Genomic DNA, 20,832 nt, shown 5'->3' on the forward strand with positions numbered 1-20,832 from the left:
TAAAGAAATTTCTCTGCATCTCTGTTTTGAAAGGGCGCCCCTCTATCCTGAGGCTCTGCCCTCTTGTCGTAGACTCTCCTACAATGAGAAACATCCTTTCCATATCTACTCTGTTTAGGCCTTTCAACATTCGAAAAGTTTCAATGAGATCCATCCCCCCCGCCCCATCCTTCTGAATTCCAGCGAGTACAGACCCAGAGCCATCAAACGTTCCTCGCAGGATAACCCTTTCATTCCTGGAATCATCCTTATGAACCTCCTCTGGACTCTCTCCAATGCCAGCACATCTTTTCTAAGATAAGGGGCCCAAAACTGTTCACAATACTCAAGGTGAGGCCTCACCAGTGCCTTATAAAGCTTCAGTATCCATCCTTGCTCTTGTATTCTAGACCTCTTAAAATGAATGCTAACATGGCATTTACCTTCCTCACCACCAACTTAACTTGCAGGTTAACCTTCAGGGTGTTCTACATGAGGATTCCCAAGTCCTTCTGCATCTCAGATTCCTGGATTTTTTTCATGTTTAGAAAATAGTCCACACATTTATTTCTATGACCAAAGTGCATGACCATGCATTTTTCAACATTGTATTTCATTTGCCACTTTCTTGCCCATTCTCTTAATCTGTCTAAGTCCTACTGTATCCTACTTGATTCCTCAGCACTACCTGCCCCTCCACCAATCTTCGTATCATCTGCAAACTTGGCAACAAAGCCATCTATTCCATCATCTAAATCATTCATATACAGTGTAAAAAGAGGTCGTCCCAACACTGACCACTAGTCACTGGCAGCAAACCAGAAAATGATCCTTTTATTCCCACTCGCTTCCTCCTACCAATCAGCCAATGCTCTAACCATGTTAGTAACTTTCCTGTAGCTCTTAACTTGGTAAGCAGCCTCATGTGTGTCACCTTGTCAAAGGCCTTCTAAAAGTACTAATTTACAACGTTCACTCTCTGACTGGAGGCCTGTGACAAGTGGAGTGTCACAGGGATCGGTGCTAGATCTGTTGTTGTTTGTCATCTTTATCAATAATCTGGATGATAATGTGGTTAACTGGATCAGCAAATTTTCGGATGACACCAAGATTGTGGTTGAAGTGAACAGCAGGGAAGGCTATCAGAGCTTGCAGTGGGATCTGGGCCAGCTTGAAAAATGGGCTGAAACATGGCAGGTAGAATTTAACGCAGAGCAGTATGAGGTGTTGCACTTCGGTAAAATCAACCAAGACAGGTCTTACACAGTGAACGGTAGGGCACCAAGGAGTGGGGTAGAACAAAGGGATATGGGAATGCATTCATTGAAAGGGACGGCACAGGCAGATAGGGTCATAAAGAAAGTTTTTGGCATATTGGCCTGCATAAATCAAAGTGTTGAGTGCAGGTGATGGGATGTTATGTTGACATTGTACAAGACATTTTTTGAAGCCTAATGTGCAGTATTGTGTGCAGCTTTTGTCACCTGCCTATCGGAAAGATGTAGGTAAGGTGGAAAGAATACAGTGAAAATTTACAAGGATGCTGCTGGGACTGGAGGACCTGAGTTATACAGAAAGATTGAATAAGTTAGGACTTTATTCCATGGAACTTAGAAGATTGAGGGGAAATTTGCTAGAGGTATACAAAATTATAAAGGATATAGATAGGGTAAATGCAAGCAGACTTTTCCCACTGAGGTTTGGTGGATCTACAACTAGAGGTCATGGGTTAAGTGTGAAAGGTGAAAAGTTTAAGGGAACATAAGGGGAAATTTTTTCATTCAGAGTGTCATGAGAATGTGGAATCAGCGGCTAGTGCAAGTGTAATCTTGATTTTAACATTTAGGCAAAGTTTGGAGAGGTACATGGATGGTTGTGGTTTGGAGGGGTATGGTCCCGGTGCAGGTTGATGGGACTAGGCAGCTTAAATGCTTCGGCACGGACTAAATGGCCTAAAGGGCCTGTTTCTGTACTTTTTACTATGACTCTATATAAACTTGTTTAAAGGTAAATCCAGTCTCTACAAATTGATGCACAGTTCTTTTCCTCTCTTTTTTTCTGTAACCTGGTATTCCTGATTTATCTCCTCTCCATTTTATTATTCCTCTAGATATACATCATCATCTCCCCCATACCATTCAATGTCTCCTGCTCTTCACCCTTATGACAGACCTTTCCTTTCGTCTTCTCTGCTCCTCCTCCTTTTTCTGCAGCTCAACTCTTCATGAAATCACAAAATTTGTCTGGGAAATTGGGGCCTGATTTTGAAGCTAAAAACTCTTGGAATGCGGCAACCACTGATATTTTGCTTGTAAGATAATAGTAGTAGGCAGCCGTCGATCCTAGGGATCATAGGTTTGCACCTCTGGTGGACTGTGTCCTCTCCAGGGCACAAGCCTGGGCAGGAAGATTTGAAGAACCGGCTGTTGCCCATGCAGAGGGATCCCTCTCTCCATGTCACTGATGTAGTCCAAAGGAAGAGCAAGTGCCAATACAGCTTGGCACCAGTGACGTCGCAGAGGTTGCCAGGGTGAAGTTGTAAACAACATCAAACAGCCTTAGGGACCTCAGCTCCGATTACTCCCGAAGCCTTTCCCATGGATGGGTATGGCTGCGAGGCAACGGAGGTTTAAAATCAGAGTTTTCCTTCTCCTAGGCGGGCTGACCAAGGCTGATGAGCCTCACTTGCCCAAAGCAATTAGTTTTGAGGTACCAATGGTCTGCCTTTGCCCCTTCTCTCGTCACCAGAAACAGTTCCACTGGGCCTAGTAGCTAAGCCACACGTGAAAGCCAAGAGCTGGACTTGGTTGTCAGAGGCTGTTAGAGTCGCATGCCCTTTGGAGCACTTTATAGGTAGGGGCACTTATCTCCACTACCACCCCTGGCTGTGACAACTTTAGGGTAATATATCTGGAAATTAAGTATTATGATTAATGATGTCAGTAGTTATTTAGTAGAAGATATACAACAGGCCATTTCAAATGTTGCAAAACTGTAAAAGTTTTAACTCCCAATTACCATGAACCCAAAATGTTAATTGTCTTTATTTCCTCATTGCTGCTCCCTTAGTTGCTGAATATTTACAGTAATTTTTATTTATATTTATGCATTTTTCCTAATTTAGTACAGAGTTTAATTCACATTTTAAATGAATGTTCTACATCTCTATAAATAGCATTTAATTTGCTCGTATTATCTGGCAAAAAATATCCCAAAATTGCCACAACCCAAAGCTTAATGATTCCTTAACAGTTCCCAAATCCCTGACAAATTTTCCAATGCTTTGGAAAATTTTGCATGCATGAAATTAAATGGTGCTGTTGGTGAATTGGGGTACCAAAACTAATCCTTGCACAGCAGTAACTCAAGGAGGTAAGTTGTCTGTTTATGATGAAATGAGTTTGTGGGTGTCTTTTCTTTGCTTCTAACCTACAGTGTATACCAAAGCTTGGAATGATGGCTTGGACTTGCTGGCAATGACTGATTATTGCAGTAATTCATCCATAAAAATAATAAGAAAGCAAAGTTTGAATTCTAGAAGAAAAGAGAAGTTGGAAATTGCAACGAATTATTTTTAAATTTGTATATTGGTTTATTATTTTCACATGTACTAAGTACAGTGAAAAACTTGTCATGATTACTGTTCATATACATCTATTCATTACATCAGTGCATTGTATTAGTACAAGTGCAGAATTAAGTTGTTACACTTACAGAGGTGCAGTGCAGGTGGACAATAATTAGATTAGATTAGATTAGGTTCAACTTTATTGTCATTGTGCCAAATACAGATACAAAGCCAATGAAATACAGTTAGCATCTAACCAGAAATGCAAAGAATAGTCTTATTTATAAAATAACTGTGAATAAAAAGTAAATGCTACAGCACACAAATATAAAAGTACTCAGACAGTACAATATGGGTGCAATACTGTTTAGCGCTGTGATGAGAGGTTCAGCAGGGTCACAGCCTCAGGAAAGAAGCTCTTACTGTGCCTGCTGGTGCGGGAGCGGAGGCTCCTGTAGCACCTACCGGATGGGAGGAGAGTAAAAAGTCCATGGTTAGGGTGAGATGCATCCTTGATAATGCTTATCACCCTGCCCAGGCAGCATTTATGGTGCCTGGGCACCGTAAGGTGCAGGGACATAATGCTGAACACACACAAAATGCTGGAGGAGCTCAGCAGTTCATGTTGCATCTGTGAAGGTAAACAAACAGTCAGGTTTTTGGGCTGAGACCTTTCACTGGGACTTCACCAGTCTCTTGTGGCTCCAGATTGTAGGGTCGAGCGTCCATCTTGTGGTTCTAGGGAAGTTCAATAGTGTTTTAACAGCAGGATTGAGGCTGTCCTTGAGTCTGGTGGTACGTGCTTTTAGGCTTTTATATTTTGGAGGTGGGGAGAAGAGAGAATGTTAGGGTCTTTGATTATGCTAGCTGCTTTACGAAGACAGTGAGAAAAGTGTAGACAGAGGCCATGGAATGGAGGCTGGTTTACATGATGTGCTGACATCTGTTCGCAACTATTTGCGGTTTCTTGTAATCACAGGCAGAGAATTTGCCATGCTAATGCATCTGAATAGGATGTTTTCTATGCATTGATAAAAATTGATGAGGGTCAAAGAGTCTTGCCAAATTTCTTTCACCTCCTGAGCATTGGTGAGCTTTCTTGGACATGGCATCGACATGGTCGGGCCAGGACAGGCTTTTGGTTCACTCTTCAGAAGGTGAAGCTTTCAGCCCTCAACCTCATCACTACTGGTGTAAACAGAAGCATGTGCACTGCCCCTGCATCTTGAAGTTAATGACCAGCTCACTTGTTTTGCTGACATTGGGGGGAGGATTGTTGTCATGACACCATGTCACTTGGTTCCCTCTCTCCTTCCTGGTACTTCGAATCATTATTTGAGATTCAGCTCACTACAAGAGTATCATCAGCAAACTTGCAGATGGAGCTAGAGTCAAATTTAGCAGTGTGGTCATGAGTGTATATGGATTTGAGTAGGTGGCTGAGGATGAAGATTTGTGAGGTGATACAGTCTATTATTACAGATTGCCATCTGTTGATCAGGAAGTCATGGGTCCACAAACAAAGGGAATTGTTGAATCCCAGGTCTAGGAGTTTGGAGATTAATTTACTGTTTCAGAGATGATTGCAGATCCATGGACCTATTTGGTAGTAGGCAAATTGAAGAGGATCAAGGTTGTCTGGGAGGCTGAAGTTAATGTGTTCCATTACAGCCTCTCAAAGCACTTCACAATAGTGGATGTCAGAGCCACTGGGTGGTATCCATTAAGGCATTTACCTTGTTATTCATAGATGTTGGGATGATTGTAGTCTTCTTAAAATGGTGGGAAGCACAGATCGAAAGAGGGAGTAATTAAAAGTGTCCGAAAATGACCCTACCAGCTGATCTGTGCATGATCTAAGGACGTGGCCAGGAACATCTTCCAGGCCAGATCCTTTTCATGGGTTCACTCTCTAGAAGACTGATCACAGTCTGTTCAGTCAGCTCCAACATGGGCACTTGTCTAAGGTAGAAGGAGATGAGTTATTAACTTCAAACTTTCTGCATAATCGCTCAAAGTGTTGAACTGCACATGCATGTAAAGAGAGCTGTGTAACTCATCTCCTTCTACCTTATCTCCTTCAACACTGCTCACCTGGAGCACATAGTTGCCGTTGTTGGAATCCTACTGAATTCTGCGGTTGCCTTGATACTTTATACTATACTTTATTGTTGCCAAACAATTGATACTAGAGTGTGCAATCATCACAGCGCTCCCTGGAGTACAAATCAATAGTAAATAGTAAAAATTTAAATTATAAATCATAAATAGAAAATAGAAAAGGGCAAGTAAGGTAGTGCAAAAAACTGAGAGGCAGGTCCGGATATTTGGAGGGTATGGCCCAGATCCGGGTCAGGATCCATTCAGCAGTCTTATCACAGTTGGAAAGAAGCTGTTCCCAGATCTGGCCATATGAGTCTTCAAGCTCCTGAGCCTTCTCCCGGAGGAAAGAGGGACGAAAAGTGTGTTGGCTGGGTGGGTTGTGTTCTTGATTATCCTGGCAGTACTGCTCCAACAGCATGCAGTGTAAAGTGAGTCCAAGGCTGGAAGATTGGTTCGTGGCCAGTGGATAATGGTAGCCATTTCCATTTCTCTTTTGCATCTGTGGCTGTAGCTGGTCCAAAGTAGGTCTTTGTTCAAAATGTAAGGCTTGTTAACATATTTGTATGCATGTTGTATGCCTCAGCAAGATTCACACAATTAATTTCGTCTGGATTGAAAACAAACTGAGAAACCCATTCCTTCCCAGCAACATCTAAGAGCAGAAACAGATCTACTAATTCAGTTTCTGGATCATTTGTCACTTCTACAAATCACTACTTTCAATTCTCCATATATTTTCTATTTTTAAGATGGACCAGAAGCATCTTTTCCCTTACTCTCGTTTGATTTCTTTTGTTCTATCATGATCACGTCTCCTTGCAGTTAGGTGCAGCTTTGTATTCATAATTTCAGTTGAGAAAAGTGTGTTACTTGGAAATTTAACAACCAAGATTTAGGAGACACTTACTCATATTTTATATTTTCTTGTGATATGGAGGGAGGCCAGTCAGCACATTGTCATCAGATTTCTGAATGGACGTTGAACCCATGAACACAACATTTTGTTCTCTTTTTGCACTACATATTTAATTTAACTTTATATATATGCTTTCTGTAATTTATGGTTTATATTATTATGTATTGCAATGTACTGAGTCATTGCCTGCGCTGGAGAGCAATTCCAGCACTCTGATTTTTTTCATGATTACCTATAATCTCTCACATGGCCATCAACTCCTCCAACCTACACTAAGGATAATTTAATTAAGCTGCCAACCAACACCTCTGTGGGATAAAGAGGAAACAAGAATATCTGATACAAATCCACAGGGTGACAGGGTGGGGTGCAGACTCCTTGCATAATGACTGAGACCTCTAAGGTTGGAGTGAATGGGGAGAAGACTACCTTATAACTAATGAATGCCCTGAAGTCAGGCATTCTTTACCTGAGGGTGATCTGTCATGATGAGACAAAGAGATCAGTTACTGGGTCAAACATATGTTTCTTTTAGGGGAGCTAGGATTTTACTTGGAGGCTGTGTAATCTCAGTTATGCGACAATTGGGGTAGAGCAGTGGTCCTCAACCACCGGGCCGCGGACCAGTACTGGGCCGCAAAGCATGTGCTTCCGGGCCACAAGGAAACGATATGAGTCAACTGCACCTTTCCTCATTCCCTGTCACACACTGTTGAACTTGAACATAGGGTTGCCAACTGTCCCGTATTTGCCGGGACATCCCGTATATTGGGCTAAATTGGTTTGTCCCATACGGGACCGCCCTTGTCCCATATTTCCCCCGCTAAGGTAGAGCGTTCCTATGAAGCCTTTCGTGCTGAAATGGCGTGAAGCAAAGAAGCAATTACCATTAATTTATATGGGAAAAATTTTTGAGCATTCCCAGTCGCAAAAAAAACCTACCAAATCATACCAAATAACACATAAAAACGAAAATAACACTAACATATAGTAAAAACAGGAATGATATGATAAATACACAGCCTATATAAAGTAAAAATAATGTATGTACAGTGTAGTTGGGAAGATGAAGGCAAAACCGATTTGTGGAAAAAATTGGCACGTACGCGCATGCATACACAGGTGCCCGCGCAAGGCTTCATGGTCATCGTAGTTTTTCTCGGAGTAAAGTGTCCCGGCATTTGACTGCTACTTTTGTCCCTTATTTGGGAGTGAGAAAGTTGGCAACCCTAACTGTAAAAGACATGCTGAGGTGAGTTTAACCCTACTTGAACATCACCCCCGCCCAAATCCCCAGTCGGCTGGTCCACAAGAATATTGTCAATATTAAACCAGCCCGCGGTGCAAGAAAGGTTGGAGACCCCTGGGGTAGAGAATTGTTGTAAAAATACTTGCCTGCAGGTATTCAGTTGATGAATTACAACTTCTTTATGCTGTCTCTTTTCTTCCCCAGGCTAACCACTCTCGAAGTCTTGGAGCAACAATCTACTGTGTTGGTGTCAAAGATTTCAATGAAACCCAGGTGTGTTTGGTCACTTTTACCTACTAAATTAAGGCAAAAATTTGTACCGATGCATACCAAGTAAACTTATGCAGGCACTCGGTGACTGAGAAGATCAGTAAAACAATAAGTAGATCCTGGTTTTGATTTCCATGTTTGAAGCAAAGTTCAAAAATAACATTAAAAAGACACTGGAAATCATTGGGTATGACCACAACTTTTCATAATGGCTCATAGTACTGATTTAAAAATACTGTCTATTTTGATGTAAAAATATTCCCTTAATTATCAACATTATGAGTAAGTATTTTTGAGCTGATTTGCTCCAAATGGCACATTCTAAATTATTTGAGAGGTGGAATTAGGCAAAATATTTCTACACTCAGTGGCCACTTGGTTAGTTACATTCTGTTCCTAATAAAGTGGCCACTGAGTGTATGTTCATGGTCTTCTGCTGCTGTAGCCCATCCAGTTCAAGGTTCAATGTGTTCTGCATTCAGAGATGCTCTTTTCCACACCGCTGTTGTAATGCATGGTTATTTGAGTTACTGTTGCCTTCCCGTCAGCTTGAACCACTGGCCATTCGCCTCTGACCTCTCTCATTAACAGAACTGCTCCCCGCTGGATGTATTCCATTCTTTCCTGTAAACTCTAGAGAATGTTGTGTGTGAAAATCCCAAAAGATCAGCAATTTCTTGTATACTCAAACCACCCCATCTGGCACCAACAATTACAGTCAAACACCACGGTCAAAATTGAAAAACTTTAAAGTGCATTCATTATCAAAATACATACACTATATACAACCTTGATATTCATCTTCTTGCAAGCAGCCACAAAACAAAGAAATGTAATAGAATCCATGAGAAAAACCCACACAAAAGACCATTAAACATCAATTGTGTACAAAAAAAGAACAAATTCTGCAAACAATTTAAAAAAAGCCATCAAATAATGTACAGGACATGAACTGCAGAAACCCCAAAAGTGAGTCCACAGCTATAGAGTCAGTTCAGCACCAAAGCGTGTAAAGTCTCATGGAGTAGAGCACTGAACACCATTTTTTCCCAATCTTTTTAACCTGCTCAGGTGTTTAAATCAGATTCTTTTTCACTCTTGGTCCCTGGTCCCTTCACTTCAGTCTAGCCCCAATCCGACGTCCAGCACTTGAGAGTGCAGATCGCTGAATCCTTCAGGATATTGCAAAAACACCAGATGATACAGACAATTCAAAAGCATAACTTCAAAAGGGAAATAAAAGGCAGTGGATTACAGTGATTATAGTCCAGAAGAGTATATTTAGTAGACTAGTTAGTAGATGCTCGCAAACCATTGCTGCCTCTCACCAGCGCTATCTTGGCAAAGTCGAAGTCATGAAGTCATAGAAAAGTATAGCACAGAAACAGGCCCTTTGGCCCAACTAGTCCATGCCAAACCATTTAAACTGCCTACTCCCACTGACCTGCACCAGGACTATACCCCTACCAACAACGTACCTATCCAAACTTTTCTTAAACGTTGAAATCAGGCTACCATGCACAACTTGGCAGCTTGTTCCACACTCTTACAACCCTCTGAACGAAGAAGTTTCCCTTCATGTTACCCTTAAACTTTTCACCTTTCACTCTTAACCCATGACCTTTAGTTGTACTCCCACCCAACCTCAGTGAAAAAAGCCTGCTTGCATTTATCCTACCTATACCCGTCATAATTTTGTATACCTCCATCAAATCTCCTCTCAATCTTCTATGTTCCAAGCAATAAAGTCCTAACCTATTTAATCTTCTCTTATAACCCAGGTCCTCCAGACCTGGCAACATCTTTCTAAATTTTCTCTGTACTCTTTCAATCTTCCTTACATCTTTCCTGTAGGTCAAAAAAAGATAAATTTCCTCCTCGTGCCTTCAGTCGCATCAGGTGGCAACTATGCCATTTCTTTAGTATTTGTCTGTATTTGAGCCCGAGTTGCTAGCTCGGTGCTCAACCCAGCATGGGTGGAACTTGAGCAAGCAGACAACTAGATTCCAACCCCAGATCTCTCACGCCGAAGTACAGGTGCGGATACCACTAGGTGACCAAAGCTACACTCAACACTCCAAAATTAGGTACAAACAAGAGAAAATATGCAGCTGCCGGAAATCCAAGCAACACATAAAATAGTGGAGGAATTCAGCAGGACAGTCAGCACCTATGGAAAAATGTACAGTCGATGTTTCGGGCCGAGACCCTTTGGCAGGACTGGAGGAAAAAAGATGAGGAGTAGATTTAAAAGGTGGGGGAGGGGAGAGAGAAACACAAGGTGGTAGTTGAAACCGGGAGTGGGAAGGGTGAAGTAAAGAGCTGGGAAGTTGATTGGTGAAAGAGATACAGGGCTGGAGATGGGGGAGTTAGATAGGAGAGGGCAGATGGCCATGGAAGAAGGAAAAAGAGGGAGGAAGAGCACCAGCGGGAGGCGATGGGCAGGCAAGGAGATAAGGTGAGAGAGGGAAAAGTGGATGGGGAAATGTGAAGGGGAGGGGCATTACCGGAAATTCGAGAAATCGATGTCCATGCCATCAGGTTGGAGGCTACCCAGAAGAATATAATGTGTTGTTCCTCCAGCTTGAATGTGGCCTCATCACAACATTAGAGGAGGCCATGGATTGACATATTGGGATGGGAATTAAAATGGGTAGCCACTGGGAGATCCCCCTTCTTTTAGCGGACAGAGCATAGGTGCTTGGTGAAGCAGTCTCCCAATCTCTGTCGGGTCTCATTGATACACAGAAGGCCTGACCTGGAGCACTGAACACAGTATATGACCTCAACAGACTCACAGGTGAAGTGTCGCCTCACCTGGAAGGACTGTTTGAGGCCTGAATGGTAGTGAGGGAGGAGGTGTAGGGGCAGGTGTAGCACTTGTTCCACTTGCAAGGATAAGTGCCAGGAGGGAATCAGTGGGGAGGGACAAATGGACAAGAGATTCACTTAGACCGTGAACCCTGTGGAAAGCAGAAAGTTGGCCGAGGGAAAGATGTGCTTGGTGGTGGGTTCCTGTTTGAGATGGTGGAAGTTCCAAAGAATTTTGTGCCGGTCGCAGAGGCTGGTGCAGTGGTCAGTGAGGACAAGAGGAACTCTATCCCTGGTAGGATGGTGGAAGGATGGGGTAAGAGCAGACGTGCATGAAATGGAAGAGATGCAGTCGATGGCAACATTGATGGTGGAGGAAGGGAAGTCCCTTTCTTTGAAAAAGAAGGACATCTCCTTCGTTCTAGAATGAAAAGCCTCATCCTGAGAGTAGATGCGGTGGATATGGAGGAACTGAGAGAAGGGGATGGTGTTTTTACAAGTGGCAGGGTGGGAAGAGTATAGGCCTCACATATGTCTTATACAACTTCAACGTAACAATCCAACTTCTGTGTTCAATACTTTGATTTATGAAGGCCAACATGCCAAAAGCTTTCTTCACAATCCTATCTACCAGTGACACCATTTTCAATAAATATAGACCTGTATTCCCAGATCTGTGTGGCGCGTGGCCAAGTGGTTAGGGCATTGGACTAGCGATCTGAAGGTCGTGGGTTTGAGCCTCGGCCGGGGCAGCATGTGTGTTCTTGAGCAAGGCACTTAACCACACAATGCTCCAGTCTACCCAACTGAGAATGGGTACCGGCAAAAATACGGGGGGTTAACCTCGCGATAGACTGGCGTCCTATCCAGGGGGGAGTCTCGTACTCTCAGTCGCTTCACGCCACGGAAACCGGCATAAGCACTGGCTTGATGGGCCACAAGGCTTGTGACAGACTGTAATCTTAATTCCCAGATCTCTTTGTTCTACCACACTCCTCAGTGCCCTACAGTTCAGTGTATAAGATGAACCCCGTATGTTGCTTGGATTTCCAGCTTCTGCAGATTTTCTCTTGTTTGTCATTGGAATACCTTTCTTATTCCTCAGTTCAACCCATAAGGCCTCACTAGATTAGTTCTCCAGTCTGTCCTGACTGATCACTGCCGTGACATTTTCCCTGACTAGTAATGCCACCACTACCCCTACAATCCCTCCTGCTCTGTTCTATCTAAAACAACGGAACCCCGGAATATTGAGCAGCCAGTCCTGACTCTCCTGCAACCAAGTCTCACTAATGGCTACAGTATCATAATTCCAGGTGTTGATCGTGGTCTGAGCTCATCTGCCTTTCCAATGATACTTCCTGCATTGAAATATATGCAGCTCAGGACATTAATCTCAACCTTTTGATTCCTGACTTTGTCTGAGGTCTTAACACCAACTGTCTCCACAATCTCTCCACTATCTGTTCTGGCACTCTGGTTCCCATTCCCCCACAACTCTAATTTAAACCCTTCCACGCAGCACTAGCAAACCTCCTCGCTAAGATATTAGTCCCCTTCCAGTTCAGGTGCAAACCATATCTTCTGTATGGGTCCCACTTTCCCTGGAAGAGAAATGATCAAAAATCTTATGGTCTTCTCCCTACACAATTCCTTAGCCACAGGCTAAACTGTATAATCTTCCTATTTCTGGCCTCACTATCATGTGGAATGGGTAGCAATCCTGAGATCACAACCCTGGACGTATTGCTCTTTAACTTATTACCTAACTCTGTGAACTCATTTTGCAGAACCTCATCACTTTTTCTACCTATGCCATTGGTATCTACACGGACTACGACTTCTGTCTGTTCACCCTCCCACTTAAGAATGCAACAGACTTGATCTGAGATGTCCCGGACTCTGACATCGGGAGGCAAAATAACATCCAGGAATCTTGTACTTGCCCACAGAACCTCCTTTCTGTTCCCCTAATTAACAAATCCCCTATCACCACAGCTTGTCTGTCTACCCCCTTCCCTTCTGAGACACAAAGAGAGACTCAGTGCCAGAGTCCGAACCATTGTGTGTTTCCTCTGCTAGGCCATTCACCCCTACCCCCACTCCCCACAGTATCCAGAGTGGTATACCTGTTGTTGAGGGTGATGGCCACAGGGGGACTCTGCACTGACTGTTTAACCCCTTTCCCCTTCCTGACTGTCACCCAGTTTACTGTGTCCTGCACCTTTGGTGTAACTACCTCTCCATACGTCCTGTCTATCACCTCCTCTGCCTCCCAAATGATCCAGAATTCATCCAGTTCCATCCCCAACTCCTTAATGTGGAGTGTTAAGAGCAGCTGCTAGATGTATTTCTTTCACACACTTAGATCATATTTCTTCCCCAATCTGATGTTTGCTTTAAACAATAACTGAACCACTAGACCATGTCTGCATGCTTTTATGCATTGAGTTGCTGCCACGTGATTGGCTGATTAGATAATTGCATTAATGAGCAGGTGTACAAAGAAAACGTAATAAAATAGCTACTTAGTGGTAGTAAACTAACAAAAATCATTTCATATTTTTAATCAAAATTCATACACTATAATTAATTCCCTAATTAACTATACTAAAACATTGAATTAAAAATGTCAATTAACAACTGTCACCTTAAAGTTGATGGAAATCCAAATTTGAATCTGGTCTTCAAACAATTTTTGGTGTCCCGTTAGCATTTCCTGTAGCACCATAGGGGGTATTCACAATGAATAATAACATCAGTTTACAACATTGTTAGATATGTGAATTGTCTTGCTACTGAAGGCTGGAAGCAAGCATTCCAATGATTCCATAAATTCACGTACCTCAAGTTCAGCCAAAATTGAAACACAGCTGTCTGTTGAACATCTGAGCAAATATTTTATAATCTTACGAATGCACCTTATTGTTAGCCATTGAGCACAAATTGTGTATTTGAAGAAAGTATATTTGTGAGTTTGTTTTCTCATTTAGGGGGCAATTAATAGAGGTGCTTCTTTACCTATGGTGTGCACCATTTCCTGGCTGTGTATAGTAAAGCACATATGAAGATTTATATTAATGCAATATTTGTGCACATTCCACTGGTAATACAGAGCCTTATAGCCTGTAAAGAAGCCAGACAACTTTCTGCGTCCGAGAATTCGAAGAATTGCATCGCAGTGAGCTGCTTTCATTTGATGTTTATTGTGCTTTTGTGAACAATTACATATATTCGGTGGCTACCTTATTAGGTGCACTTGCTTGTTTGTGCAAATATCTAATCAGCGAATCATGTGGCAGCAATTTAATACATAAGAGCATGCAGACATGGTCAAGAGGTTCAGTTGTTGTTCAGACCCAACATCAGAATCAGGAAGAAATAAAATCTAAGTGACTTTGACCGTGGAATGATTGTTGGTGCTAGATGGGGTGGTTTGAGTATCTCACAAACCGCTGATCTCCTGGGATTTTCATGCACTACAGTCTCTAGAGTTTACGGGGAATGGTGAGAAAAGCAAAAAAAAAAAAATCCATTGAGCGACAGTTCTGTGGGCAAAGCTAGCTTGTTAATGAGAGAGGTCAGAGGAGAATGGCCAGAAGAACATCTCTGAATGCACAACACATCAAAGCTTGAAGTGGATGGGCTACACAGCAGCAGAAAGCCTCAAACATATACTAGGAGAACATTTTATTAGGTACAGAAGGTACTTAATAAAGAGGACACTGGGTGTATATGCCCAGAAATTAAAAAAGGTTAATTTAAATCCAGGAAAGTCACAGGTTCAAACTTGTGCTAAGTTAACTGGTCTCAGCTTGGTGACACAATCACAAAGAAGAGAAAATCTGCAGATGATAGAAATCCAAACAACACACACAAAATGCTGGGGGAGCTCAACAGGCCAGGCAGCATCTATGGAAAAGAGTATAGTCGATGTTTCAGGCTGAGATCCTTCTTCAGGACTGGAGAAACTGGACTGGACTCCTCATCCTTTCTCTCCAGTCCTGATGAAGGGTCTCAGCCCAAAACATCAGCTATAATCTTTTCCATAGATGCTGCCTGGCCTGCTGAGTTCTCCAGCATTTTGTGTGTGTCAGCTGAGTGATGACTGGGTTCATGAGAAGAATTTCAATGTCCACCGAAGAACAAGTTCAGACAGGATTTTCATGACTGCTTGTTGCCTGATAACTCTTGCCAGAGTGTAGGTTGACACCTGCTGGGACTGTGATTGTATTGACCTTCAATATTTCTCAAGCTAGATTGAACTGTATGTCAAATCAATGTTGTTGAGATGTGCTAGCACAGAAAGAGTACATTGACTACATTCATGCTCCAGTTACCCAATGCAAAAAAAAAACACTAAATGCATTAAACTTAGACATCACTTTAAAACTGCCATTTATGTACAAAAATTCTGCAGATGCTGGAAACCTGTAATAAAAGAACTCAGAAAATATTGGAAATGCTGAGCAAGTCCGAGGAAGGGTCTTGAACCTGAAGCACTAATCCTGTGTTCTCTCTCTGGAGATGATAATGTACCTCTTGAGTATTTCCAGCACTTTCTGCTTTCCCTGACTTCAGAACCTTACTCTTCCTTGCTTGTGCATTAGGTACAGGCTGTGCCAATTACTGTCAATGAGCTAGGAGACTCAAGAGACTGGGCTGAGCCGCAGCAGGGAGGAGCAGAGACAGAAGTTGCTCTGACTGCAGCCAGCTACATTCTCCCTGACCATTTGACTTCAGCTTTTCCAGATGTTCATAGTTTCAAGATATTCTTTTCATTCGCTCTGATTTTCTGCAAACAGCATATATTTTGATTTAGTGGGAATATTCTTTTCTCGGCAGTTTAGATCACTTTCTCAGGATGTTGTCACCTTTTTAGACTGGTCATACTTGGAGGTGTTGCTTAGTATTTATGCATTGCTGCTGTCTCTTATCCTCCTCCTCTTAAAGCTCTTTGAAAGTTAAACAACCAATTACTGCACAAAAGATGGCTATCTGTCATTCGGAATTGCATGGATTCTAACATTTACGTCAATCTTTGTAGATACCTGATGATTTGTGCTGAGGATGAAATCTGCTGATAGAGCTAGAACTTGAGTAACCATGCCCTTTCTTAAGTCAGAGGAATTGCCAGTCCTGCAACATAAAGGACACACAGCCACAAAGATGAGTGAAGAGAGGGTGTGGGAAAGCACAGAGCCAGTAATGCCAGAGTCCTGGAGACACGAGAGACTGCACATGTTGTCAAAAAAAAAACAATAACTGCCGGAGGCTCACAGTGGCTTAGACAATATTTGTGTAGGCAAACGGATGGTCAATGTTTTGAGCCAATGTCCTGCATCAACCCTGACAGTCTTCATGCTCTGATTTGTTGCTGTCCTCTCCTATCAAGTCTTTGTTGTATCAGCAGTCACCATAGAAGAAACAGAGTGATCCGCAAGAAATGTGGACTCTATAATTGATGCCATTCTGTTAGATGGCTGTGGAGGCCAAGTTACTGGATATATTTAAAGTGGAGGTTGATAGATTGTTTATTAGTAAGAGATCAAAGGTTACTGGGAGATGGCGGGAAAATGGGGTTGAGAGGGATAATCAATCAGCCATGATGGAATAGCGGAAAAGACTCGAATGGCCAAGGGCCTAATTACATAGAAACATAGAAAACCTACAGCACAGTACAGGCCCTTTGGCCCACAAGGCTGTACTGAATATGTCCTTACCTGAGAAATTACCTAGGGTTACCCAAAACCCTAGGTAATTTTTCTGAGCTCCATATACCTGTCCAAGAGTCTCTTAAAAGGCCCTATCGTATCCGCCTCCACCACTGTCGCCAGCAGCCCATTCCACGCACTCACCACTCCCTGCATGAAAACTTACCCCTGATATTTCCACTGTATCTACTTCAAAGCACCTTAAAACTGTGCCCTCTCGTGCTAGCCATTTCAGCCCTGGGCAAAAGTCTCTGACTATCACACAATCAATGGCTCTCATCATCTTATACACCTCTATCAGGTTACCTCTCATCCCCCATCACTCCAAGGAAAAAAGGCCGAGTTCACTCAACCTATTCTCATAAGGCATGCTCCCCAATCCAGGCAACATCCTTGTAAATCTCCCTTTCTGCACCCTTTCTATGGTTTCCACGTCCTTCCTATAGTGAGGCAACCAGAAATGAGCACAGTACTCCAAGTGGGGTCTGACCAGGGTCCGACATAGCTGCAACATTACTTCTCAGCTCCTAAACTCAATCCCACAATTGACGAAGGCCAATGCACCGTATGCTTTCTTAACCACAAAGTCAAATTGCGCAGCAGCCTTGAGTGTCCTATGGGCTCAGACCCCAAGATCCCTCTGATTCCTCCACACTGCCAAGAGTCTTACCATTAATACTATATTCTGCCATCATATTTGACCTACCAAAATGAACCACCTCACACTTAACTGCGTTGAACTCCATCTGCTACTTCTCAGTCCATTTTTGCAAACTGTCAATATCCCGCTGTAAACTCTGACAGCCCTCCACAGTATCCACAACACCTCCAACCTTTGTGTCATCAGCAAACATACTAACCCATCCCTCCACTTCCTCATCCAGGTGATTTATAAAAATCACGAAGGGTAAGGGTCTCAGAACAGATCTCTGAGGCACACCATTGGTGACCGACCTCCATGCAGAATATGACCTGTCTACAACCACTCTTCCCCTTCTGTGGGCAAGCCAATTCTGGATCCACCAAGCAATGTCCCATTGGATCCCATGCCTCCTTACTTTCTCAATAAGCCTTGCATGGGATACCTTGTCAAATGCCCTGCTGAAATCCAGATACGCTACATCATTTCTTTCTTGAGCTCCTTCCTACTAGCCTTATAATCTTCTAGCTCTCTATCATTACCTCGCTTTTTGAACCTTTCGTAAGCTCTTCTTTTCTTCTTGACTAGATTTACAACAGCCTTTGTGTACCATTCTGCTCTTACAATCTGTCTTATGGTCTTAAGGTCTTTATGGCATCAATAGGGAGTTCCACCTGAAAACAAAGATGATTTCTGGAAGGTGTGCTCACCAAAACAGCCCCTGATTCAAAATCCACCAGGGCAACTCTGCTTCTTGGGAGCAGATGAAATGAAGAAAATGTTGCATTTTTGAAGTCAGTCAAATGCTAAACTGTTGGGATCAGCAACCATACTCCTGGAAGGTATTGGCAAGAACCTGGGGACTTCATGGGATCCCTGATGTTGGGAAGACCTTGATTTGGGCATTCAGTATTCATTTCAGTTTCCATTTCCAATACTGCTTACCTCAACCAGTGCAAAATAAATGATATGAAAACAAATTACAGCACTGAGCAGTAGTGTAGACTTGGTACTTGATCATTTCTTTCCATTGCCATTTAATTAAATTTAAACCAAGTTGTCTTCTCTTGACTTTTGGAAATCAACATACAACTGAATTTAGTGCTCTCTTTCAAAATGGTGTATATAGGTAGCCATGCTCTGTTTTCTCAAAACCTCTAAATGTTAATCTTCACTTCTGTGAAAGAATTTACTTAATGCTTTATTTCTTTCACTAATCTCCCCACCTCTCCCACCATCCCTCTCCTCTTCCCACCCATCCCCCCACCCGGCTTTTCATCCATCCCTGCAGCTGGCACGGATTGCAGACAGTAGGGACCATGTCTTCCCTGTAAACGATGGCTTCACTGCTCTCCAGGGAATCATCGACTCGGTAAGTGCTATGTGACGTGGCCGATAATCGTGCTGATTGACAGCCCTGAGATCGTGGGCAGTGAATTGCATGCAGCTGCTTCCAATTAAGTAGCTGGGCGCTGGGCCCAAGCTGAGCCAGTCGGCACCAGATGCTGGAAACAATAAACTGTGAGGGATTGGGACCAAGGGACTGAAGTTTTTATACTAAGTCTGAGGCACTGAAGGGGCACTAAAATCTGACTCCATACTGACAAAACAAACATAACTGCACTGGAGTGAAGTTGCTAGTGGTGAAGAGAGGATAAATCACAGTGACTTAAGGGGCTGTCGGATTTTCTATATTAGGCAAGTTGAATGCCCAACTATCAGATTACCAGAGCAAGTTTTAATTCTAATATTCATTAGATTTCCAGAATCAGAACCTGAATCAGGTTTAATATCACCAACATATGTTGTGATTTTTTTTCTTGCGGCAACAGTGCAATGCAATGCATAATATTTTTAAAAACTGTGAATTACAGTAAATATAGATATAAAATAGTTAAATTAATTAAGAGTTGCAGGTTTTTTTGTGATTTGTCAGTGTGGACATTGTATCGAACATAAATGGAGCATTTTTGAAAAGAATGAAATATATCAATATGTGCTATTCTTCACAAAGGGGTGAGAGCCTATCAATGCATTTTGTACAGTTAATGAGAATGTGCTCACACAGTTTGGATTCGTATACCAAGCATGGAGCAGCTTTCTGGAAAACTCAGATATTGGAATGCAGGCAGAAGTCAAAACCAGGGAAAGGAAAAAAATTGGGTCTGAAATCAAGAAGAATGTCACTACCAAAAAAAAAGGGCAGGTATTGGCTCTGTGCCGTGATAACCTGTTACACAAAGCCAACATGTACCCAAAATGTATGATAATGATTGCAAGAATCTTTGGCAATAAGGCCACAGAAATCATGCAGTGGAGAAATTGTATCTTTAAAAAAATTAGGTAGGGTGATTAGGTTTAGCAGAGGATTATCACACCATTTACAAGGAACACTGGAGTTTCTGTTCAGTGCAGACATTGACAGGATTGGCAGTAACTGAGTGAATTGCTGCACATAGATGTGGGATAGGATAATAAAAGTCCTTGACAATGACTTAACATTTGTCCTGGTTTGGATTTCAAACATAACAAAAGGAATGCACAAAGAATGTAATATATACACACATTTCATAAATCTCCAACTCAGTCTGGGAGGCAAAGCAAATGACACAAATAGTGTCTGATATGGGGGAGGGGTGAACTACTGCACAGGATCAAAATAAGCTGCAGAGAGATGTAAACGTAGTTAGCTCCATCATGGGCACCAGCCTCCCAGCATCTAGGTATCCTCAAGGAGCAATGCCTCTAAAAGATGGTATCCATCAGTAAGGACCCCCACCACCGAGGTTGTGCCTTATTCCCATTGCTACCATCAGGAAGGAGGTACAAAAGCCTGAAGGCACAGATTCAATGATTCAGGAACAACTTCCTCTCCTCTGCCATCTGATTTCTGATTCAAGGTTTTTCTGTTATTATGTATTGCTGCTGTAAAGACAACAAATTTCATGACATATGCCGGTGATAGTAAACCTGATTCTGATTATAATTCTTCAAGTAATACACAAATAACCATTACTCATCCAAACTATTGTGGTATTATTGATCAGTGTATGTTCTGAGTGATCCTGGTCATTGTGGATTTGTGTCATCTGGCTGATTTATATCTGCGACTCTGGTCAATATCTGTGACCCAGGCTAATGTGGATATGAGTCGGTCCGGTCACTGGTTATCTGAGTGATCTGACCTGTCCAGATTTATGGGAGGCTTGCATTTGTTGGATCTAAGTGATCGAATTTGACTGATCCTGGCCAATACAGCAACCTTCTAATCAACCAGCACCAAAATTAGAAGTTTGGAAAACTGTTGTCCAAGGCTCCAGTATTTCCTCTCATTTCTTAAAAGAGCATTCTATCTGCATCTTGCATCATACCATTTTTAAAGATTCTCAACTGCTTACTGTAACCCCTCTCCATTTTCAGCCCTCTACTTCGTTAATGCCAACGTTCGCGACTTCTCTGTCTTCCTTGAAGGCGATACATTTACCTGCAGCTTCTGGTATTATTCAAATGCTAACGGGCCCTACTCTTCCTTTTTGTCCTTTGCTTATGATGGAATCTCTAAGACTTTTCTTTGGTATTTTT

The 20,832-nt window shown here is 42.4% G+C and overlaps 1 protein-coding gene across 3 annotated transcripts in view; it reads left to right on the plus strand.

The window, feature by feature from the left end:
• Window positions 1-20,832, plus strand: part of LOC134351017 (anthrax toxin receptor 1-like) — a 290,770-nt gene that overhangs the window by 66,765 nt on the left and 203,173 nt on the right. For 2 of the 3 annotated variants that reach the window (XM_063056982.1, XM_063056984.1), the window contains exons 7-8: window positions 8,020-8,088; window positions 18,542-18,622. In XM_063056982.1, the coding sequence (XP_062913052.1) occupies window positions 8,020-8,088; window positions 18,542-18,622 (150 nt within the window). The remainder of the gene's footprint in view (window positions 1-8,019; window positions 8,089-18,541; window positions 18,623-20,832) is intronic. The other variant, XM_063056983.1, reaches the window with a different exon arrangement.

The sequence above is a fragment of the Mobula hypostoma genome, chromosome 8 (assembly GCF_963921235.1).
Source record: "Mobula hypostoma chromosome 8, sMobHyp1.1, whole genome shotgun sequence".
NCBI lineage: Eukaryota > Metazoa > Chordata > Chondrichthyes > Myliobatiformes > Myliobatidae > Mobula > Mobula hypostoma.